The sequence below is a fragment of the Monomorium pharaonis genome, chromosome 1 (assembly GCF_013373865.1).
Source record: "Monomorium pharaonis isolate MP-MQ-018 chromosome 1, ASM1337386v2, whole genome shotgun sequence".
Lineage (NCBI taxonomy): Eukaryota > Metazoa > Arthropoda > Insecta > Hymenoptera > Formicidae > Monomorium > Monomorium pharaonis.
The window spans coordinates 9,321,903-9,348,157 of NC_050467.1; the positions used below are offsets into that span (position 1 = coordinate 9,321,903).

At 33.3% G+C, this 26,255-nt stretch overlaps 1 protein-coding gene and 1 long non-coding RNA gene across 13 annotated transcripts in view; one reads left to right on the top strand and one right to left on the bottom strand.

Moving 5' to 3' along the window:
• The window catches only part of LOC105833995 (FAST kinase domain-containing protein 2, mitochondrial), an 85,856-nt gene that overhangs the window by 18,821 nt on the left and 40,780 nt on the right, over positions 1-26,255 (bottom strand). For 11 of the 12 annotated variants that reach the window (XM_036286142.1, XM_036286166.1, XM_036286153.1 and 8 more), the window contains one exon: positions 10,641-11,427. In XM_036286142.1, coding sequence (XP_036142035.1) covers positions 10,641-11,427 — 787 coding nt within the window. Of the gene's footprint in view, positions 1-10,640; positions 11,428-24,727; positions 25,290-26,255 lie in introns of all 12 variants that reach the window. The other variant, XM_036286170.1, reaches the window with a different exon arrangement.
• On the top strand, positions 9,088-10,275 carry LOC118645319. Its single transcript, XR_004963072.1, has 2 exons — positions 9,088-9,350; positions 9,608-10,275. It is a non-coding gene; the product is annotated as an uncharacterized LOC118645319 (long non-coding RNA).

Below are 26,255 nucleotides of genomic sequence, written 5' to 3' on the forward strand. Positions count from 1 at the left end.
TTTTAATAAAAAAATTTTTTTGCAAATTTTTTTTTAATAAATAGTATAGTTAAATAGAGGTATTTATACTGTAAAACTTTTGTATAAAACATTTTTTTATATTTTGTTTAATTTGCGACATATATCAAGAAAACGCAAAAATGTCTCAATTTTGAAGGGTGGTTTCACCTCTTCAAACCGTTTATAAGAACCAACTAAAAATTTTTTAATTCAAGATTTATCCCCTCTACATTTATGCCAAGTTTCACTAAAATCAGAATTTTCGGATTCGCGAGGTTCCCTTGTGAGGTGAGAGTGAGATTGAGAGGAAGAGATAAAGCAAGGAAGAATAAAGAAGCAGAGATAAAAGGAACGGAGAAGTTGAGAAGTGAAGTGACAGAAAAAAGGAAGTTTGGAAGAAGTGGTGAAAAGTTTGAGAGAGTTGTATACGAAAGTAAAAGAATGGAGAGGAAGAGGAGAGAGAGAGAGAGAGCAACTGCAGAGATGCAAGGGAGAACAAAAGAGAAAGAAGAAGGTGGAAAGAGAGAAAGATGCAGGTAATGAGGAATTTGTGAGAACTAGAGGAAGGAGAGAGAGAGATGGTTGTGGTTAGAGGAGTGAAGAGGGAAGAGAAGGGAAAGGGAAGGAGGAAGAGGAAAGAGAAGTGTTATGCAGAAAAACAGGAAAACAGGAAAAGGTTAGGAGCAGAATTGGAGAAAAAGGCAGGCGGCAAGAAGTTAGAAACGGAGATAGAGATGGGCGGAGGGAAAGTGGACAGAGAAGACGGAGGAAAAGGAAAAAATGGCAGGAGGAGAGAAAGAAGAGAAGTGCTGCGCGGAGGAATAGGTGAGCAGAAGGAAGTCAAGGAGGGAAGCGAAGAAAGAAATTAGGTGGCAGGAAGAAAAACCGAGAGAAGCAGAAAAAGAAGAAAAGGAGGGACGAAGGAGGAGAGAAGAGAGGAAGAAGAGAAAGAGGAAAAGTGGATGGTAGGGCACAGGAAGGAAAGCAGAGGAAAAAGAAGGAGGCAAAGGAGAAACGAAGGAGAAGGGAGAAGGGGCAAGTAAAATGAGTCTGGCAAAAAGGTGGATAAAAGGAGGGGGCAGCGGAGAAGGAAGGGCAGAAAGGAAAATATTTAAGGAAAAGAAGAGAGGGGAAAGGGGTCATAGATAGACGTGGGAGAGGGAAAGCAACTGTTTGTAAGGCTACCCAATGGCCAGGTCGCGAGGTGAAGTATAAGATTGATGTATGTTTTTAATGTAACTGATTGTGATAGAGGAAGAGGAGATTGAAAGAGGTTTGCTGGTCCCCCTGAAAACATCCTGGCAACCCTCAGGGAAGTCCGGACTAAGCTTATATATATATTATATATATATATATATATATATATATATATATATCAAAAAATGTTTTATACAAGTTTTACAGCATAAATATCTTTATTTAATTATACTATTCATTTTTTTAAAACAATCTTTTTCTCAAAAACTCTTTTAAAAAATAAATAGCATAGATAATTAAATAGAGATATTTATGGTGTAAAAGTTTTGTATAAAACATTTTTTGATATTTTGATATTTGTTTGAGATATGGCATGAGATATGGCAAAAGACAAAAATGTCTGAACTTTTGAAGGGTGATTTAAACGCTTTAAACCATCTTTGGATAACAATAAAAAAATTCTAAATTCATGTATTTACCCCCTTTACTTTATATCAAGTTTCATTAAAATCAGAATTTTCAGGTTTGCAAGGTTTCCTTGTAAATTATTACAACGCATATATCACAATGCTTTTGTAACATTTATGTTATATTCCAATGTAACATATGATCTTGAAATATTACATTATTTAAAAATTACAACATAATATATCATATTGTACATGTAGTACAAATATTAAAATATTGCACTGCAATATTATTAACCCTCTGACCACACACTGGGTTAGCCACACCGAGGCCAATTTTCAAACGTGCGCTATTTTATAACGAGCAGTAGTGGGGAGATGAAACATGAGGAAGAAAAAAGTTAGGTGTCCCTTTTATCTTATGCGTGCTTGATCCGGTCATTATTCGCTTAGTGCCTGCAGCAGCGTGAAGGGAAGTTCGATTCTGTGTGATATACTCAGTGTGCGGCAAACGTTACAAAATTGTGCAGAGCGGAAGTTTGAAATGTAAGTAAAAGTGATTGCATTCAACTATAATTACTTTCTTTTTATAAACTAAGTAAAAGAACATTAGTGAAGTGTATTTTCGTGTATTACAAATTAATTTTTGTACACGGAAAAAAAATTACTCTCAAATTGAAACTTATGTATTCAAATTCACGCGATCCTTGTTTCATATATAAGCAACAATAAATAATCTTCTTAGAAGAATTTGAAAATCTTGAATTTCAAAATATTATAGTCTTATTTCAATACTATAAGTATTATTTTCAAAATATGATATAATTGTTTTGATAATTTTATTCTAAAAAAAATTTATCTTCGATTTAAACATGTGTATTTTTTATATAATATTTTTTCTTTTCCATTCAAGAAAATTTTTCTTAAATAACAAGAATATTATTTTCTTGGTTAAATTGGCTATACAAATTTTGAAATAAATCTTCATTCAAGTAAATCTTTGATTTAACAAGAATATTCTTTTTTTCTGTGTATGTTTCCAGAGAAGTGAATACATAAAAAAGTAAATAATTGGACTTTCATTTCTTTATATTTAAATTAAATAAACAATAAATAATCAAAAAAACAATAATTGTTGTCGTTTTATTCACAAATATTTCGATGATTTCGATTTTACGGTATTAACAGTTAGATCGAAAAATAGTGAATATTCATATCTTTAAAAAATATATACTTTTTGGAACAAATCAAAAAGTTGATAAGATTCTTAAAATATAACTCTTCAGCTTTCCAATTACCATATTTTAAAATATTTTTTCTTTTTTTTCTACGAAATGCAGCCGTTTAAAGAAAAACAAATTTTTATGCAAATTTTTTTTATTTATTGCCTATCTATCGAATATATCTCTTTCCGTTTTATACATACAACTTTCCAAACTATTTTATCAGAATTCTGAAAAATTTTCCTTAGGACAAAAAAAAAGATTAAAATTCGTCAATTTTTGCCCAAAATACAAATCGTCAAAGTTTTCCGGGTGTCACCCGAAACCCGTACACCCATGTGTGCGGTGAACGTAACTTTTTGATAGTATGCGGTCAGAGGGTTAATATATCACATATATATATATATATATATATATATATATATATATATAACATGTACCACATGACATCACAATATTAAAATGTTCACTAAAATAAATCACAATAATAATATAATAGCGGCATTACAATTGCATTGCTATAATTAAAATATTGTACAAATATTACAATATGGCAGAATAATATAAGGCATCGCCAACAGATGTGGTAACGCTCTATTTCTTGTAATTAAAAAATGCAATATTATAAAATTTCTCAACTATGTTCCAATATAGTTATAATGAAATAATACCTTTCAAAATTTAGTTTCAAGAAAAAGATAAATAAATTATATATGATAACACTGAAATATGTGTGTAATAAAAAATTTTTAATAATTTTATTCTTTGCAACGTTATGTAAATATAACAGCCATAGAATTTTGTTATATCATTGTTATTGTGATTTATTTTGGACATGTCATTACAATATCTTTGAAATATTTCAGCGAAAATGTTATATCTTATTGTAATATTGTTACAAAAAAATAATATTGCTGTTATGTTACGTATTATGTTACGTATTACAGATTATTTTTTCTGTACAAGTATTTCTCTGTTTACAGTTCCACTATGGTTTACGAATTTTCGAAGTTATGACCGGCAAGCTATTGATTAAAATTAAACTTAGTGAATTATAACAAATAAGCCCTCATGATCTAAATTGTAAATATTAATTTTATAATACTAAATATTATATTAAGATGTGTATATACATATATATGTATATATATAATATATCTATATATATACCCCCTGCGTGTGTATATAAACGTGTATATATAATTGTATATATATATATATATATATATATATATATATATATATATGCACAGTACCACTCAAAAGAAACGTTTTGGGAACGTTTTCCTAATTTCGAATACAATTTTTTCCGCGCTTATAAGCACTTTCAAAGTTGGTAACATAATATGGGTTGAATTCATACATAACAGCAAGAGATTACATAAATAAAATCAAACATTGTACATTATAGTCATTCTATGTATATGTACTACATATTTAGTTATTTCAATTGTAATAATTGTTCATTAAATTCAGTGTTGTAACGAGCCGTTTACCGCTGTCTACGGAGGCACAAGCAAGTGTCAGATCGTTACCCCCTACCTCGTGGTTCCCTCCGTTCTTCTCTATTCCCCTCACCAAATGGAAAGTATATAGTCCTCCACCGGCCGCAAGGAATTAGAGTTTCCCGACCAAGCGTAGTGAGCTGGTCATTCCTCCTGACGGATTGAGTCAGGCTTCCTAGTGCGCATATTGAGCGCCCTAACCTCAACCCAAATCTTAGACACGTATTAAGCGCTTTCCTGGCCACGCACTGAGTGGCGACACACTATCACGCAGTGTTAGGAGCTCGTGAGACGATTTTGTCCCACCGGTCTCTTGTGCGCATGCGTCAAATATGTCACAGCTACGTCACGACTCCTGACAGGCTCGTGTCTCAATGCAGGGCGCTTGTGTGTGGAGCGACAGAATTTTTATATAATTATTATTATATTATTTTGTTTAATTTTTTATTTGTAATTTTTAAATACTTATAATTATATATTTTTTTTGTTCAATTTGTTTGTAATTGTAATTTTTAAATATTGGTAAGGTTTTCTGCAGTTCCTCTTATCTTTACAACAAATGTTGGTATTCATGCAGTTGTAAATCAGCTGTAAACGCAATAAATCAATGAATTTACTATTTTCATAATTTTAGTGTATTATTTTTTCCTCCACAGCTACTATATATTCCAATTTTTCCCGTCTCTGCATTTTTCTTTAATTTCCTCCAAGAGTCTTAACGGTACCCAATATTTCTGCGACATACATACTTCACTAGAGAGCCAAAGTTGCGCGCGCACACATGAGACCACGTGAGACTTCTCTTACTCGTTTTTTTGTCCCACGAACTCCTAACACTGCTATCACAATCCGCACCTCGAACTCTCGACAACGCACTGAGCGGTGATGCGTCGTCTCACGTGATACACAGCGTATTACCTCGCAATATGAGAATCTCCATGTACATTTTAGCTTTGTATATATTAGATTAGGACCGCATATTTGATTTCTTAATAAATCTGTGTTAAACGAATATCACTTGTCTTTCCGCTCATTCACGTCCGCTGCCCGAACCCTGAATCCCGCGACTATTTGTAGCCAAATGAACCAATTATGATTCACGGTTATAGTGTTTTTATTTGACAAAATTAACTTACATCACCAACTTTGAAAGTTTATAACATAACAAAAAAAAATATTTAAAAATTTTTGCAACAAGTAAATAAAAGTTTATTTCGAATATATTTACTCGTATCCAGATAAAATGCCAAAAAATATGTAGTATCATTATTTAAAAACTTGACTCGACACAACGTATTTTAAAAAAAAACTTGAAAATGTATATTTTCAAATTTATTTTTGACTATGACAAAAAATCTTAAAAAATTTTTTAATCACATAATTGGAAAGCTATTTCTGCGTACTTTCAAATGCTTTTTTAAAAATTTTTCTATGATCATTTCTTACAGAGATATTATAATTTTTTTCTCGCTCTGAAAACGTTTCCTAATTTTAAGCGGTGCTGTATATATGTAATATATATTTTTTTCCTAAATATGACTTTTTTAACTCAAAATTAAAACGAGTTTAAACTAAATATTAATTTTTATAACAATAAATATAACATTAAGAATTACAATCTTTCAAGAAAAACATTTTGTCATTTTCTAAGTAGAGGTCTATAATTTTTTTGGCAATAAATAATAATTTTGCTTAAATATTTTATTTATGAAATATAAATGCTATTCAACTTATGATCGTCGATTTACAACCAAAGTTTCGAGAAGTAATCTTTATCGTAAGTCGAGAAATACTTGTGTTTTTTAGATTAACAATACTCCGAATAAAAATTTACTCACAAAATTAAAAATTTCCTTTTAAAATTTTTTTTTACACTTTTTTCCTACTTTATAAATTGCAAAGTGTTAGAATAACTAAACTGATATTTTTTTAATATAAATAAAATCTTATTATCTTTAACAAGATTATAAATTCGAAAATTATTAACTAATCGACAATACTGGCCAAAGTAATGTTTATTAGTAAATGCTCATAACGTTTCGGCTTTTGTTTAGGCCCTTATCAAATGATAGTCTTGAATTGAAACGCAGCTAAACATTAATCATGTACAGGATCTTTGGTGTCTGTACATGATTAATGTTTAGCTGCGTTTCAATTCAAGACTATCATTTGATAAGGGCCTAAACAAAGGCCAAAACGTTATGAGCATTTACTCTTATAACCAAATAAAACATTACCAAAGTAATGTTTACTAATAAACATTACTTTGGCCAGTACTGTCGATTAGTTAATAACTTTCCAATTAGTCATCATTCACTGGCGGATTGAAAAGTTTCTTATTGGTAACAAAATTATGTTTACATTAAAATTATTTACATAAAATTTTAATAGTTTAAAATATTTTGAGTTATCAGAGTCGACGAAAATAGCGCTGGTGAGTATGGACATGTAAGAGTGCGCTCCGAAATGAAAGGAGGAAAAGGGAGTATTGAGGAACTTTGGGAAGATATGGAGATTCGGATAGAGAAGGCGAAAAGGCATTAGAGTAAATGGAGGGAAGACGGAGGAGTTACGAGGAAGGAAGTCCAGAGTGAAGAAAGATTCGGAATGAAACGGAGATAACGGTGTGGAAATGAAGTGAAGATGAGGCTACAGAGAAGAGGAGGAGACGGACAGGGCGCTGGAGTGCGAAAGCAGTACCCAAGAGGATGAAGGCAGATGGCGCTGGTAGATGAGTAAGAGTAGAGTTCCTATAAGGAGAGTTGTGCTAATGTGACGGAAGTCGCCATTTTCCGTTTCGTAGCACATAAAGGCGGCAAATTTCAAATCTTATTCAAGTCTTATTTCAGTCTTATTTCAAGTCTTATTTCATTTTCTATCCATATTTTTCGACTAAATTCGAAAAAAAAAACCACGTTCTAAAGCTTGTGGAAACATTATTGCACCTTTTTTTGATGTATTATAGCATTCAAAAGCTACACAATTCGGTATTTTCTATTTTTAACATTAATACAAGATATTACATATACCCAGATAGCCAAGCCTGCAGGAACAGATTTTGAGCAGAGCATGCTATCAATTTTTCACGACAGAATGGCAACAAATTTTATACAGAGTCTGTAATATCCAACGATGTCGGCAAACTGCTGTCAGAAATCAAGCAGAACTTGCTAACATAATCTGACAACATATTGGCAGCAGAAATCAAGCAGAGCCTGTTGACATAACCTGTAGGCAGATCGGCAGCAGAAATCGAACAGTATGTCCGTTAATTACTTTATAATCTTAATTGCCATTTAAATGTCAATTTAAAACTTGCATTAATATGTTTCTATAGAGAAAAACGTAAGAAAAAAGGTTGCGGCAGTAGAAATTATTGAGAAATTAAATTATATCATTGTCTAATACTTTCGGCCAATCCTGTATACATACATATATTTCTAATATATTAGGGATCGTAAGGAAATAAAATTATTATTAATTGTCAATACATTTTTAATAAGAGTTTAATTATTCTCTCGCCGATATACATTGTATTGAAAGATTAAGTACTTTATTGTATTGGGCTACCGCGCGATAACGGTAAATTTGAAATAACAGAAATGATGCCTAAACTCTTATTAAAAATGTATTGACAATTATAATAATTTTATTTCCTTACGATCCCTAATTATATAAAAATATATGTATGTATACAGGCTTGGCCAAAAGTATTAGGCAGCTATATTTTTTTAATTTATCTGAAGTTCTTTTATCTATATTATTTCCTATTGGTTACTTGTATTATACATAAGTTTAAAGTATATGTATAATACCGGCAACCAATAGAAAATAATACAGATAAAAGAATTTCAGATAAATTAAAAAAGCCCAGACAATACGCTTGTCAGAAAACTTTAAGAGAACTTTTTAAAGAAAACATTTAGATATCTTGGAAATGATGTCAAAATGGTAACATTTATCAGAGATATCTAAGAGAGGTCTTTGAGATATATTATTGAAGAGTTTCATTTAAGTTTCTTAAAAATGTTATCCTTATGACATCAGCTAAATGATATCAGCTTAATGTCTCATAAAAGATATCACACAATGCTGTCCGATTTTTGAGCCGTCCATGCGCGTTGTAGCAAAAATCAGACAACATTATAACATCCTGAATGAGAAATCCATTTGATATTTAAAAAAATTATCATAAAGATAATGTTTTCAAAAATTACGGTTTGTCTACAACTGCGAACAAAAAAATGCACAAAATCTAAATTCATCATGTACTGAACAAAAACAGGATAATAGATGTACAATTAATTTTTCTTAGAATATATGATCTATATAGTTAATCATCTAATTAACTATTTGAACGCTTCAAAGTATTAATGCTAAATAGATCGCAATTTTCATAAAATTATTATGGAAAAAGATAAATTTAACAATGAAATTAATAAGTAAATAAATTAATGCTATTTATTTTTAATATGTTTTGCAAAATTTAATTGCTTTTATAAAAAATAATATAATTGTGTCAGTTTATAACATATTGGTATATGTAGACAATAACAAGTACCCATGTCGATGAGCCAAATTGGTGTAGCAGATAGAGTACAAGGTTCGTCATCCTAAGGTCCCGGGTTCAAAACCAGCGCAAGTAAGAATAAAATAAAATAATTTAAATTTAATTAATTAATAAAAATTTGTCCTAAATTTAGTATGTACTATTAATAAAAATAATTTTAAAAAAATGAAATTTTTATTTTATTTTTTTATTTCTAGTTGCACTTAAAAGATATCCGATTTAAGAAATCTTTTAGATATCTGCTTGATTTCTGCTGCCAATCTGCTGTCAGGTTATGTCACCAAATCCTGCTCGGTTTCTGCAATCAATCTGCTGGCATGCCATGCCAGCAGGCTTTGTCGACAAATCCTGAGCTTAATGCGGACACAGAATGCTATGGATCTGCAATGGGTATCTGATTGAATTTGCTGCCAATCTTCTCGCAATCTGCTAGCATTTTGCTATTAGGGTACATATATTTGTACGTATAGATATATAATTGTAAATAAAATAAATGTGATTGAAAATGCTGTGGAATAAAGAAAAGATATATTTGTAAATGTAACCTTAAAAATGCTGAAAAACTTTAGCATTTTTGAGATTACATTTACAAATATATCCTTCTTTTATTCCACAGCATTTTCGATCACATTTATTTTATTTACAATTATATTACAATTTTAATAGTATAATTAAAATACCTTCAATATAAACACTTTGCTTTAGATATGGATACACAAAATACAGATGTTAATGCATTAATGATAGCTATACCAAGATTGCCAAATTGTGCTGGAAATGGCTGAAACTACCGGAAGTTTAACGGAAAATGGCGGAGCCAATCACAATCAAGAGCGGTATTGGCACAACTCTCCTTATAGGAACTCTAGTGCGATCGAGACGTCGATGCGTGACGGAAAAAGAGATAGAGGGAGGAGCAAGAGAAGGGAGAGGAAAGAAGCAAGGAGAGTAGATGTCAAGGGGGAGAAGGAGCAAGAGGAGAGGGCTAGAAGGAGGGGAGAAGCCAGAAGAGGACAGTAGCGCACTCGAAAGAGTGGGAAGTTAAAAGGATGCGTACGAGCGAAAGAAGAAATTGTTACATTGCGAGTCTGAAAGAAAGGAAAAAGAAGGTGCAAAAGAAAGCAGAGATAGAGACAGGAGGAGGAAAGAAAGAGAAGGGTTGCACGGAGAAGCGGAGTAGGAGGTCAAGGAAAAATTGGAGAGAGACAAGCGGCAAGGAGGAGAAACAAAGGGAGAAGCGGAAGAAGATAAGGGGGAAGAACAAGCAAGAAGATGAGGAGAAAGCCAGAGGAGAACAGAAAGAGCAATTGAAAGAGTAGGAGGTTGAGAAGATGCGTACGAGCGAAGGAAGAAATTGTTATAGCGCGAGTCTGGAGAAGGAAGAGAGGAGAAAGAAAGTGCAAGAAAAAGCGGGGATAGAGAGAAGAAATTTATATTATATATGTATTCTAAGAAAAGGTGTAGAGAATGTAGAATATGTAAGAGAGTAGAAAGAAGAAATGATGTACGGGGTTTGGTGCACCTCACAAAACACCCCGGCACTCGTTTTGGAAGCCCGGAATAAACTCTATCTATCTATTTTAAGCTATCAAAATTTTAATAACAAAAGAATTAAAATTTAAATTGGACATTAATTTAAAATTATACATATTTAAATATTAATTTTTAATTAGTATTTAGATAAAAATTCATTCAAATAGCATTACAAGGTTAATATAAAAATTTTGTAAAGACGTACTTCCTTTCAGTAACGAGCACCAGTCTATGCAGCACCATTATTATGTCTAAAACACTCAACTGTTTTGCGTCCTTTATTAAAATCTTTTGAATATTAAATAGTAATTCAAAAGCTAGAGGAGACAAATGGGAAGAGATGCATAAGCTGCAAAAAATAGACCAAGCCGTTTGTACGTTTAAAGTATTTTCAAATTTGTGTATCGACTTGAGTATCGTATTTTGAACTTCCGGATTGTTAATATTATTTTCGCTTATAAATCTTAATGATTTCTTCAATATAAAAATATTGTCTAAATCCAATTTTGTGGGTAGCTGCGCTTCGAATACAATGGGCAGAGCAATCAACAGAGCATCCCTCAATGGCGTATTGTCCATTCTCTTTAATAACGCAGTAATATTAATTATATCCTGAATAGATAGTTCATTTATGTTCACACGAATTATTTGTAGTAGCGACTGAATCAGAATGCAGTTAGTTGGCATTTTAAAAGGTCTTAACATTTTCAGACTGCTGATAATCTCGTTGATTTTCATGAGTCTAATATTTTTGTTTAATACTTCGCACAAGTGTACGAAGCCACTGTGCTGCTTGATAATCTGTACATCCTCCATGTTTTTGGAAGCTTTATATAATATAAATATCGTGTCGATTGCATCGTGTAGCGTCATGTCTGTATAATTCTTTGCTGCTTTTTCTAAAATTTCCACACATTTATACGCTGGCTTAATATCAATAGTTACATCGTTTCTTTCCATCGATGATATACAATTCTCTATCTGTGTGTGATCTAAAATAATACACATTTTGTTAAAGTATCACGCGTATGTCACAAATAAATCGATCATATGAGAAACAATATAAGTCAATTTTTGTAAAAATTAAGACACTAAAAAATTCAAGACAAACAATTCCTTTCTCCAATATTTTGATAGAAATATTTTAATACTAAGACTGAAAATGAATTATGAATAATATTTAAATATTATTGAATTGCACATAAAAATCTCAGTTTATTTATCTGTTAATCTATAAATCATATTGATTCATTTTCGATCATTTCATTAAAATTTCAAGGAATTTAGAAAATTTTAAATAAAGATTAATGAACACAATACACTGGAACCCCGCGTTAATAGATTATTTGGGTGTACTAACGCGGAATGATCTCCTAATGCTGGATTTCATTCCTACTTCGTAAAATTCAGGAACGTAACAGCATTGCCATCTAGCCAATTTCTAATAATGCTTCAAGACTAAATGTATTCACTTAACTTATAAAACTGAAAAATTATTTAAAATTTATAAATATAAAATATTATTAGACAAAATCCAGCTTTGATCACAATCGATGTTCCTTTATTTATGTAATTAGACTTAAATAATTCATTTTAAATTATTTGGCTATTTTATTTACAAGTTGTAAATCGCCTATACAGTCAAACATCGGATTTTAGTAATGGATATGATTTTCCTATTAAATTTAATTTTCTTAGCTTTATTTTTAAACTGCATTTACAACTCATTGATATATTTAACATATTACAGTCGGTTAGAATGTACTAATATTATTTTATTTACATTGCGCAAATTTTTGAAATAAAAAACTCATAGAATATATTTCAATAATAAAGAATATATCTTTTATTTAGATTACAAAAATATTATTTTTAGATACATTTTGATACATTTATAATTTGGTCTTTATTTTTTATGATATGATATAAATATGCTTTTGTATATTTTCAAATTTTATTATACGATTTTTTTTAATATCTTTCAAAATAGAAATGTTATTTTCATATGTTAAGCATATTCGTTTTTTTTAAATATTATTTTTTTAATAAATTGTTTAGATCACAATTTTGCATAAATCTTAATCTACATGTATACGTCGTAACTTGCTTACTACGCGATTGCATTTGTCTGTCCTTTCGCATGTAAGGGGTAATTGCTCCACGGTTGATGCGATGAAAGGCACAGGCCTCACGTTATTTATGGTGAGGTTGTAGTCGAACGTGGCTGTCTAAAGCTTAGGAACTTGGCCCAAAAGACATAAACTTACGTTTTCTTATGATTATCACGGTCGCTAGACGGTCGCGTTTGCCTTCCAACCGACAAGTTTACTTTACGCAATGACTACTCTATCGAAAATGCCCTAGGTGCTTGGACGAACTCGCAAGAATCCTTAGGGACCTCCCTTGATAGATTGACTCGCTCGTTATCCTTGCAGCATTTCTCGCTTCAGTCTTTTGTACTGTTCAGTGATTCATTCAATCTATGCGGATGAACAATTCACGGAGCAATGTAGCGTCACCTATAATTGACGGCTGCAAGGTCAATCACTGACCACAGAACAAGAAAATGACCACAACTTTTTACTTGCGACTGTCTTAAAATTTATTTAAGGGGTTACACCAACCTAGCGGAAAAAAAATTCGATTTTTTTTATTACATTTTCTTGAAGCTTTAAGTTTCGAGAATATATCCTAAAAGTTTTATGTTGATATCTGAAAAAATACTGGAATTACAGAGAGTTGAGTAAAACGGGATCGAGCGTTCGAGTGCTCGAATTGGAGCAATATCAACATAAATTGCCACTGGACGATGATGTGATTAAAGCCATTCGTCCAATATTTGAAAACAACTTTCTAGTGATAATTTACTGGAGAAATGCATCGGTAGATTTACACAAAACGTTAACGAAAGTTTGAATAATCTGATTTGGCGCATAGCGCCAAAAGAGCAGCACAGCGGTGCACACGTTGTGCAAATTGCTGCCAATATTGCTGCATACACGTTTAATGAAGGTGCTGCCGCATATTTATTAATGATAATAAAAGAATTGTGCTGCATATTGCGAAAATCAAGACCGAGCGCGCATCAATGTGGCTGAAGTACGAGCGCAGAAGGCGACGCGCGAAGGAAAGATTGCTCGCCGTCAACAGAAGTCTTCACAGAGCGCTGCTGCTATTGATGTGGAAGGAATCTCATATGGCCCCGGAATTGCCGACTAGAGGTAAAGTGCAAAATTCGGCTGTTAACAATAGTAGAACTAAACTTGAAACTTTAAACGCGTTTTTCTCGAAACATGGTTTTCAAAGTCAGTGACCACCAGATCTCAAAAACTAATCGATGGATCGTTTTCAAATTTTTACACAATACTCTCAAAAACATTCTTTTGTCGGTGACGATCTATTTTTTTTATCAATCTTCATTAAAAATTAAAAAAATTAAAAGGACGAAAATTTTTCGTTTTTTTTTTAATTTTAACTTCAACTCATCGCCATTTGTAACAAACGATAAAATCGACAATCGGCGATCGTCACCGACAAACCACTACTGTTAGCTTAAAAACACCATTTTGTTTTTTTGTTTTAGATGGATCGTTTAGACGGGACAGTGGTCACCGCAAAATGCGTTTTTCCAAACCTCAATGTGTGTCGGCGGCCATATTTCTGCTTTCCGTCGCCATTGTTTAATAAAAAAATTTTTTTATATTGTTGAAACATAAGTCAATAATCACAAAATTTCATTTAATTCCCACTACCCGTTTAGGAGAAATAAAATATCAAAGTTAGGCCTGTTTTTCGACCGTCTAGGTTGGTGTAATCCCTTAACAAAACTTAAGATCGGTCGGCCAGAATTCCATACCGACTATCTTTGCAAGAGAGACCGGCGCGAAATCTTCGAGCAGGATCGCATTCGGTCAAATTTACAATAGTACAGATCACGGGAATTCCCATGAAATCTCCCGAATTCGTCTTGAAACTAAAATCTGAGTTGAGAAACATGTGTCACGTTCGTGTACTTGCTTATTTGTTAGAGATAAAACTTTTACGCGTCATGTCAAGGTGCGTTATCGGAACATTGATGCTGGTTTGTCCCATTGCGAAATAAAGCATTTAAGAGCGGCTAAAAATGCTTCTGTCGTTAGATGTTGCTCACCAGCCCAAGATGAATTGCTTTGGTGGCTAAACACACATATGTCTTCGCATTTCATGCATTTTGACGTTTGCCTTCTCACACTAGCAGAGAACCGGCATAGTCACTCCGCAATTAAAGAATGCTCGCGACAGCACACGAAAAGGCAGTAAACTCATTTTCGCTTCCGATGCAATCGGTTTGCATCTGAAGTAGATAATACATTGTCTGATAATTTTTCATGTCACCGATTGTAACGAAAGAGGCCAGAAGTTCTGCCTGACTGCTGCCATAATGCCCTGTAACCGCATTGCAGATTACGTGTTCTCGCTCTATAATAACCCGAGTAAAATAATAATTTGGTAGCAGGGTGGGATGACGTACACCGCACAAAAATTGTACGTTTTTTAGCCTACTTCCAACCCGCAACAAACCGCAATAGTCTATAAAGGGCGACAATGATATTAGCGAGCTGGAGGAATCGATCGATGCTGCTTCTCAAATAATCTAACTCCTTTGAGAATGCGTCTTGTTGCACTATTTTGCAAAGCATGTACAAGGCACTCAAGACTTCTTCGATACCTGAGTGCCTGCTTTTCTTTGCTGAAGAAATCGCGGCTTGATAAGTCACAGGCAATAAGCCACGATTCGGCATAGCTTGTCCAAGTTTGAAAATCGGTGTATAATTCCTGAGAATGGATTTGTATTGTTACATGAGTAACAATAACGACAGCGAGCATCTTTCGCATAGCGGGCATCTCAGTTTCTGGAAACCTGCGTCGATCTCCGGCCATGACTCATCATTTCTTTGTAGAAATTTAGGACCGTGCCATCACGACGCAGCATTCACGATATCATGTGGGTTTAATCCCCAAAACAACAAGTCGGCGGGATTTTCGGAAAAGGAAATATGCTGTCAATCCGAAACCGAAGTCAGCCGCTGTATTTCGCCGATACAATTCGCAACGAACACCGATCACCTTCTCGGACATGAAGAAATCCATCGTAATGTTATCGTGGAATCTGACCACAGATAAACCTTTGCAATTTTTGTCTCAATGACAAAACGCACCTTGTTCTACAATTTCGTCAGCAATACCGCTGCGCAGAGCTCAAGATGAGAAAAGGAGAGTCTTAAGAGGTGCGACTCTGATCTTCGAGCATAATAGCCCAACACAAAATTCATCGTCGCTAATCTGCCTCCTAACATATAAACTGCGTCATATGCTCACTGGCTGGCGTTATAGAAGCCATGTATTTAAATGGGGAAACACTCGTTACAGCCACAGATAAATTGCGAGATTTTCATACTATTTAATTGATTCTTAAATTCGATCCATCTGTTATGTAAATTCGAGGGAACGGATTCGTCCCAGTGTATTTTAAACTGTCAGATTTCTTGCAGCAGCATCTTGGGAACAATGACTGGTCAGAGTAATCCCAGCGGATCGAACAATCTCGCGACTTCTGATAATATCACGCGCTTTGTTATTCTATGCAAGAAAATCGGCAACTCAATAGCGAAACAAAAAGCGTCCACCGATGAACTCCACAGAATTCCGAGAATATGTCATATCCTCATCAATTTGTCTGTCATTATTGCATTTATCTTGAATGTCATTTAATTTTTTGTTGTTAGAAGACTATTTGTTAAATTGAAATAAACCGCGTTTTAAGGTTTTCACTATTTCGTTCTTTATCGTTAATGCGTTCTCGATCATCTCCGCGCCTGTTAAGAGATCGTCCGCATAAAAATCGCACATTATTCGCTGTGAACGGACAGAAAATTTCTTTGCGTATATTTCTGCCAGATATTATAGTATTCTAGTGGCTAAATAGACAGTGAGCGTACTTGAAGTAAAAATTTTTAGTCCGTTTGTAGATTCATCTCGGGATTATCACGCCAGACAATGCTTCAATCGAGTGTGTTTGGGATTAACCCATATCTAACAATGTATCTTTGTGATATTCGCAGAAAACACAAATTGAAAAGTACGAAATGTCAAAATAATTGAAAATAAATTCTGTTGCACAATCTGAGCTTTTACACGATGCGTCAAAGACTACCTTGAGTTTAGTAGTTTCGGTGATTAAGTCCCCTATGCGCACAGATCGAACACCACCAATGAAATTGTATAAATTGACCTTAACTTTAACTAAAGCAGTAATCTGATTGGTGGTTTTGATCTATACGCATCTGGGACGCTCCCGTTTTGCTAAATTCCTTTAACACGTAGCGATGTGTTAAATAATAAACCAGCAGATCGTTATCGAGCTCGCGATCAACGTCCACTAAACACATATGCCCGAGCGCGAAATACTCCCGCATGAATTCTTTACCAATTGTAGAATTAAATTTCGACTTAATCGTTTCTCTAGATTATAAAACCGCAGCGTTATGTCTCGGGTATCACCTTCATCTTCTCCTCTCTAAACGGAAGCACAATTATAACGCTTTCCCGATCCCTACTAGTATTATTACAAAAATATCGTTTACAAAAGCGCTCGATCGGAGAATACAAATCACGAGACTGAATCTTCCACCTGTCAAAATCTTGCTTTTGTAAACAAAATAATTGTTCTTGTAAATTCGCTTCACTTATCAATGCGTGTAAGGCGCGTACCTTGCGACCACCCAAATCGCGAGTATTCTCACATAGCTGACCGGCGATGATCCAGCCAAAATGAGTTTTTTGCGACGCCTGATGCTCTTGCGTTGGCTTTATACCGATACACATCAGTTACCAAAACAGTTCGACGCTCACCAATACATCAACGTCCGAGAACCGATAAAATTTCGGATCGGTAGCTTAAGATTTTGCGGTATATGTATTCTTTCGCGTTTGATTAGCGAAGTTGAAAGTCTCTCTGTAATGCGATCTGTTAGAATGCACTCTAATACCGCCGCGAAACCGTTTAGTCGCAATTGCAATTTTATTTTCACGTTTTCGTTGGCACTACTGACCATGCCATTTATGCCTGTTATGTTAATATTCTCCGATTCTGATTTTAATTGTAGCCGCTTAGCGCAAAATCACGTTATGAAATAGTTATGAAATTCGCCTGAGAACCGCTGTCTAATAGAACTCGGCCGCCTCGATCCATTTGAGTCTGTTATATGTACAATCATGGTTGAAAGTAATATCTGATTATCGCTAAAAATCAATGAGTGAGCCGTAACAGCTACTTTTTCGTCCGCGAGATGATTCATCCTTTATTTCGTCATTCTCGGAATGTTCGGCGGATTTTGAAGAAACGTGAAACAGTAAAGTATGCTTAAGCCGCATATCTTACACGCGCCTGATTTGCACTTCGCGGAAGAATGCTTGCTCCCGTGAAGACAATTTGTGCACAACTTGCGTTTTCGCACTTCCGCTAGTCATTGCAAAACCGATAACTGCAGAAAGTCGCGACAATGGATGAGATGCTGGCTACGATAAAAATCACATGGCAGTGGCTACATAAGACGACAAGCGTTTGCCGACAGATTGAGTCGTTGCGTTGCCCTTATGGATTCTAACGGCTGACACCGACGACTCAAAAACTCCAACTGTTTAAGTGTAGGCAACTTTGTGCCGGTTAATATTGCCAACCATTTTGGTAGTTATCGAATCAAATTTCGACGAACGCAGGTAAATGAGTACGTCATCCCAATGTTCAGTAAAACAACGCAAAGCCTTTAAGTCTTGCATATGTCTCGCGACGCTGTTCGACGTCCGGCGTAGTTCGATTGCGTTTTCTTTTGCAATATTCGGCAATTCAAATAATGCACGTAAGTGCATTTGTACTATAGCGTATTTATTACTATATCTCTGTTGCGGTAAATTCCAGGCCACTGTGTAATTCTGTTCCGTTAACTCTAACGATTCGATCACGTTAGTCGAACAAAATACTTCATTTTCCTCGCACTCGGAGAGCGCTTCAAACTCGAATTATGTACTGTTATACCCAGTAACCTTCTGATCTTTCCTGTCTTTCTTCAAGATTCACGATGACTTCTGGCGTTAATTCGCCGTCTCCGATAACTGATACAAAATACGTCTGTATACGAGTATACGCGGCCTATATCGATGTTTCTTTTTGAGCGCTGAGATCTAAACCAAATGTGTCATGATTTATGCAATTTTTAACGAGTATGCGATATTATTTAACAAATAAATGTAATTAATTTCGAATAACAAAATGATTGACGACGAGGGAAAGCAGAACCTTGAGCACCGACCACAAGATATGCCGCCGTGGTAGAGGATGTCTTCTTGTTCTGCTCGTTCCCGCTGTCGGCAATTGACCACCGGTGTATTGGAACGATGTCCGATGATTCAGCAGCCTTTGTGTCTTGTCCTCGTCAGCCTCTGCCAATCACTCCGTTTTCAGCCAGCTCTTGTCCATTTATTAATTTGGATCCGAAAGAAAACTTCCAGCGAGACCGGATTGACTTGATTATGTATTAAATCGTTGAGTACGCCTGCTAGGACGCGGGTTATCGGTCGTCCAATCCGCAGATAGTTGAAAGCCTCCTGGCGCTGTATCCGGCTCGAAGAATTAAAATAAATTGTTCATTCGCGTGTAAGTCTCGGATAATTCGCTCCACGGTCAACGTGATAAGAGGCCTCAGGTTATTTATGGTAATGTCAATCGCTGACCACAGAACAGAAAAATGATCAGAACTTCTTACTTGCGACTGTTTCAAAATTTATTTAACAAAACTCAAAATCGATCAGAGCTTCGTACCGAGTCAACTATCTTTTCAGTAAATGGCGCGAAATTTTCGAGTAGGATCGCATCCGGTAAAATTTACAATAGTGGAGATCACGGGAATTCCAGTAATCTTCTGAATTAGTCTTAAGTCGAATTCGTCTTGAAAATAAAATCTGAATTGAGATAAACACATGTCGTGTCCGTGTACGTGTTTATTTATTAAAGATAGAACTTTCACGTGTCGTGTCTATATGTATATTTCAGCTAAAGCAATACAAAACAGCATTGTTATCTTCCACTTATGCTACTCACCTGCGCCGAGTGCATATAGAGGGCATAGTTTTTACTAACGCGGAGTTAACTAACGCAGGGTTCCAGTGTAAATTTAATAAAATTATGTAACAGAATTTATTTAGTATTATTACATAAATATAACAATAATACAATAGTACAATTGTTACCATTATATTATTGAAAATTATTTTGCACATTTGAATTTTACTAATATCCTTGTGATATTCCAACAATATTCAGATGGCACTTACTTGGATACGGCTCAAACGAACATGGTGCATTTGGACACGGTGCTTTTGCACACGATATCTTGCGCACGGTTCAAGTGGCCACAGTGCATTTGGACACAAAGAAAATTTTATTGAAAATGTACACCAGTTATATGCGATGTAAATTTTGCGCACCGATTATTTGCACACAAAAAATGCCTACCGTACACTTGGACACGCAAAAGTTGCACACCGTTCGGTGCACTCGAACGGTGCATAAATGAGCAGTGTGCAAATAAGCGGTATGAATCTTTTCGTGTCCAAGTGAACAGTGGACATTTTTTCGTGTGCAAATAACTGGTGCGCAAACCTTACGTGTGCATATAACTAGTGTACATTTTCAATAAAATTTCCTTTGTGTCCAAATGCACCGTGGCCATTTGAATTGTGCACAAGATATTGTGTCCAAAAGCACCATGTCCGTTTGAACCGTGTCCCCATCGCTCCCTAATATTTATACTATATCTTATTGTAATCTCTCTCTCCCTCTCCCTCCCTCTCTCTCTCTCTCTCTCTCTCTCTGTGTGTGTGTGTGTGTGTGTGTGTGTGTGTGTGTGTGTGTGTGTGTGTGTGTACGTGCGTGCGTGCGTGTGTGTATGTGTGTGTGATTACTGTTATTATTATTTCTTGTAATATAACAAGTTATTTTTTATATAATGTAAATCAAGTTAAGTATAATATAATATATTATTATATAATTAAAAAAGTCTGTCATTACATTTCCATATTTTCAGAATTTTCTAATTAAAAAACTCTATTTTATATAAATAAAAATGCTCATTTTATTGAAAAATACAATTTAAGTTCAAAATTTCAAAATCTGTTCCTTTTTTCAACATGTGTAATTTTAAAAGTAATATATCAAATAATAAACGAACTGTAGGGAGTCGGCGCTGCAGTTATTGCGGGAACAGATTTTTTTCTAATATAATTTCAATCCAAATTAACCTTTACAAGCTCGGTATATTTTTGATCGACTTTTTTCTTTTTACTGCTAAAACTTTTTCATCAATGTCATTGGGTTGAGTGATGAAAATCTCGACCCCCTCTCCCCTCCGCGCGTCATATAGTGATTTCCAGACCGGAACAGAAAACTCATAACTGTTTTATCTTTTTTTACTTTTATTGGTTAAATAATAATAAATATTGTAAGAATAATTGCATAAACAAAAAATTAAGTTAATATTTCATAAATAACTCGTGTAAAAACATTTTTACCATAATTTATGTAATTGGAATAAAAAATGCATTATTTTATACAAACAAGGTGAGTATTTGAAATACATAATTGTGATACAAAAACACATAAAAATGTTTTATTATAGCAGAAAATTCAAAACACATTCAGTAATTTTTTTTAGTGTGATAGACCTTGAACCAAGGTACAATGCATAAAAGTACGACGCAGCCTTCACAATTGAAAGATGTTTTCTTTCGAAACGAATGTTTCGAACAACACATTGTCTTTTTGTCTGTAATTGTGACGGGAGCAGTTAGCCAAAGTGGATTTGATAAATTGAAGGATCACTTTACAACTACTAGTGTTCTGCTGTGTAGTAGCGTTGCTTGGGCCTTAGCGTCGCGTCGGTTTCGTTCCCACTCCCTCTATCTCCACGTTCTAATTACTCATCGATACACGTGCCGACATGAAGAACATTCATTATAGCATTATTAAGTTAATTGAGACCAGAAAACTGTATAAAATTGACTGAAACAGTTCAAAGCCACTAAAGTAGCTTCCAAGCTTGTAAAGGTTAATACAAATAAATTGCAAACTTCAGCTTCACTTTGAGCCATCTTCAGTGTAACATATAAATCCAATACTGATTGTGATTCAAGGCCAAGTTCCGTCATAACATAACCGGTTTCATAACTGGATGGACAAACTAAATTTTTAATGATAACAGTAATATACTTAAAACCAAAACTATACGAACAAAAATTTTATCATAGGACCACCTCCAATCTTCGCAAAATAGCTATCATTACAAAACAGAGATAAACACGTAAAACATAAATTGTATATCATATCGTCAATGTATAAAAAAATATAATAAATTAAGACAAACTAACAAGGGAACGGACAGAAGTGTCCCTCACCAATTTTAATAAGCTTTGGATATGTTGTAGAACATAAAAAAGTATTAGGCCCATATTTTTTTTAGCTGTGTATCTCGACGTTTAGGGGTTAAAATCACCTCTTGAAAATAACGCATTTTTTCGTTTTTTGCAAATATCTTTGAGAATATAAGATTTATGAAAAAATGTTCTATACAAAATTTTATAGCATTTTATACTCTTTACAATAGTATATTTATATTTTAAAAAAATTTTAAACTTTTTAATTTACCCCCATCTCTTTTTTTCAACTTGTAAGGACAAAAATTAAAAAGCATTAAAAGCCGAATTCACCCATATATAAAAACATATGGATTCCATTATTCTCAATTATTGGCAAAACGAGATAATAATCTCGCGCTATAGGCGCCGCGCTAGAACTAATGTTGCGTTATTTCTTTAGTCGCGTTACACTCAATAACTGCTCCTTCTGCGTATATTTTTATATTAGAACATATAAATGGATTAATCTTAATTATATAATACGCAACGTATTACACGATATAAAGCATAAATGCACATATATAATAAAAGTAGCATACATATATATACGTATGTGCCTACGTACATTTTTTTTGTTACAAATGCGAATATAAATTAATATGAAGCAAAATATTTTTTAACATTTAATACTGCAAATACAATATAACAAAATATATAATATCAAGAGAAAAATATAAAATATAAACTGCAATAACTATTTGCATAATTATATTATTTACACTATATGCACGTAGCATGCTCTGATAATAAAGATAAGTACATAATTTAATTTAATTTGAAGTTTGAAAATACATTTATACAGATGTATATATACATTTTGCACACGACACGGGCAAATAACTTTCATATCAGTGTTGATAGAGGGACCGGTTGTTCTCGCGCAAGCGCGTCACGTGAAGCTTCAATAAAATATCCATTAGTAATAGGAAGGAGATCTTTGGTCATACATTTTGCACACGACATCAGCGTATAAATTTAGCAACAGTGATAGACGGATCGGTTGTTCTCGCGCCGGCGTCAATAAAGGCTTCAATAAAGTATCTATTAGTAATAGGAAGGAGATCTTTGGTCCCCACACAATTTTTTTTGAAAATTTATAAAAACGTTAACACATATTATATATTTAACACGCACGCATATATTTGCATATCGTTTGCATGTATATTTGTGTATATATTATATTCAACATAAATTAAGGAATTAATAATAATTTGTATTTAATAATAAAAATCCAGTTAAAAACGAAAAAGAAGGTAAATTTATGGAATATATTTAAATTGAAATAAAATATTTCATTTGTCGGAGCTCATACAGAATACCCACATTTGTCACAAGGCTAAAGGAAAATCGCCAAAAAATCTTACCAGTATTCATCAAATAAAATACGATATTTATAAAGTATTCTCTTTAATACGAGAAAATACATGCGTGTTTAATATGTGAAATGTGTTCACGTTTTTATAAATTTTCAAAAAAAATTGTGTGGGGACCAAAGATCTCCTTCCTATTACTAATAGATACTTTATTGAAGCCTCACGCCGGCGCGAGAACAACCGATCCGTCTATCACTGTTGCTAAATTTATACGCTGATGTCGTGTGCAAAATGTATGACCAAAGATCTCCTTCCTATTACTAATGGATATTTTATTAAAGCTTCACGTGATGCGCTTGCGCGAGAACAACCAGTCTCTCTATCAACACTGATATTAAAGTTATTTGCCCGTGTCGTTTGCAAAATGTATATATACATCCGTATAAATGTATTTTCAAACTTCAAATTAAATTAAATTATATACTTATATTATCTTTATTATCAGAGCGTGCTACGTGCATATAGTGTAAATAATGTAATTATGCAAATAGTTATTGCAGTTTATATTTTATATTTTTCTCTTAATATTATATATTTTGTTATATTGTATATTTGCAGTTTTAAATGTTAAAAAATATTTTGCTTTATATTAATTTATATTCGCATTTGTAACAATGAAAATGTACGTAGGCACATACGTATATATATGCTACTTTTGTTATATATATGCATTTATGCTTTATATTGTGTAATACGTTGCGTATTATATAATTAAGATTAATCCATTTTTATGTTCTAATATAAAAATATATGCAGAAGAGGCAGTTATTGAGTGTAACGCGACTAAAGAAATAACGCAACATTACTTCTAGCGCGGCGCCTATAGCGCGAGATTATTATCTCGTTTTGCCAATAATTGAGAATGATGGAACCCATATGTTTTTATATATGGATAAATTCGGCTTTTAATGCTCTTTAATTTTTGTCCTTACAAGTTGAAAAAAAGGGATAGGGGTAAATTAAAAAGTTTAAAATTTTTTAAAAATATAAATATACTATTGTAAAGAGTATAAAATGCCATAAAACTTTTGTATAGAACATTTTTTCATAAACCTTATATTTTTAAAGATATTCGCAAAAAACGAAAAAAATGCGTTATTTTCGAGGAGTGGTTTTAACCCTTAAACGTCGAGATACGCAGCTAAAAAAAAATGGGTCTAATATTTTTTTATGTTTTACAACATATCCAAAGTTCATTAAAATCGGTGAGGGACAGTTCTGTCCGTTCCCTTGTAAGACATTGAAACAGAAAACTTGTAAAATTTGTAAAGTAGTGTTCCAAATCTTATTATATCGAGTATAGAAATAATTTATATGCGTTAATTACTTTGTCACAATGCTGTCAGCCAATTTAGTCAAAAACCATAATCATTGTTTATTTTTTAATAAACGGTAAATATACTTGACTTACCAAATCCGTATCCGTTTGAAGGTTGAGACCATAGTCTTGTTTTTTTATATATAACATTTCAGATATTAATCTTTTATTTATGTTCTCTCTCTCTTCTCTCTCTCTCTCTCTCTCTCTCTCTCTCTCTCTCTCTCTCTCTCTCTCTCTCTTCTCAATATCTAAAATTTTAACTCCTTCCTAATCAAAGTCATGATTGTGATGTATTCTGTGGTCCATAATCACAGAGTGAGTAGTAGTATTTTGTTTAATATGTCCTTCATGATCTTTTATTCTTGTTCTTAATTTACAAGTTTGACCCAGGTAGAATGCATCACAATTCTTACAATTTAACTTTTATAAGACATTCTTTTTTTATGCTTTTTTGATGTGGGTAGTGGATCCTTTTGTACTTTTATGTACCTGAGCAATTTATTTAAACTAAAAAACGATATCCTTAATTTTGTGTTTTTTATAACGTTTTTAATTTTTTCAGAATCATTATGTGTGTACAGCATGATAAACCATCATGAAAATCTTTCTTCTGTATCCAAAACTGAATTTATTGTGTCTTGTGATTCATTTCCTTTAATTAAATATTTTAGTCTTTTATTCCACAGGATAGTCATTTTCCAATAAAATATTACTAACAGAGGCACACACAAAAAAAATGGTTGGTCCGGCGGACTAGACTAATCAATCCTTATGTATTTCGACTCGCTGAATCCGAATCCAAAGTCAAAATTGCAAAGTTAGCTTTCATTTCCTAACCTCAAAAAAAATTTTTTTTTAATGTTGATCCGGCAGACCAGACTAGTCAATCCTTATGTGTTTTGACCCGCTGAATCCAAATCCAAGGTCAGACTTGCTGAATTGGCTCATTCTTTTTTAACCTCAAAAAAACATTTTTTTTTAATGTTGGTCCGGCAGACCAGAATAGTCTATCCTTATGTAATAATAATAATGGTAAGCGCTCGATATCAAGATAAACTTAAGAATAGTGTTTACGGCCAAAAACGAGCAATATGTTTCTTCTAACTAATAAACTTTAATTGTTCACTACCTACATTATTCGGCTAATAAACCATAATTAAACGACATTGAAAAATTCGTACGTTTCGGCTGTACTTAGCCTTCTTCAGCAAAATTTTTTTATATATATTAAGACGCGACAATTTTTTAACGGGAACGCAAATTCAAATAAACATGTTTGTATTATACAAATTGTTCGTATTGACCATCGACATATAGAATGGACTAAGCATTGCGATGAGCAAGCGCGCGCCTGCTTTAGAGCGAGAGGTACTACATTTGAGGCCTATGTTTGTCTCTCTTTTTGCAGGGCCGTCCAAATAAAATTGCGGACCATGCGCATCTTTCTATGAAATGTGCATAGTCAATATATTTTTTTACAATTTATTTAACTGCAGGTTACGTATATAATACAATTATATACAGCTTTAAAACAATATGTTATAAATACATGTTACAATAATGTCCTATAAAAAATACTTTTAATGTACTTATGCATTTGTATATCCTTTTTATTTTT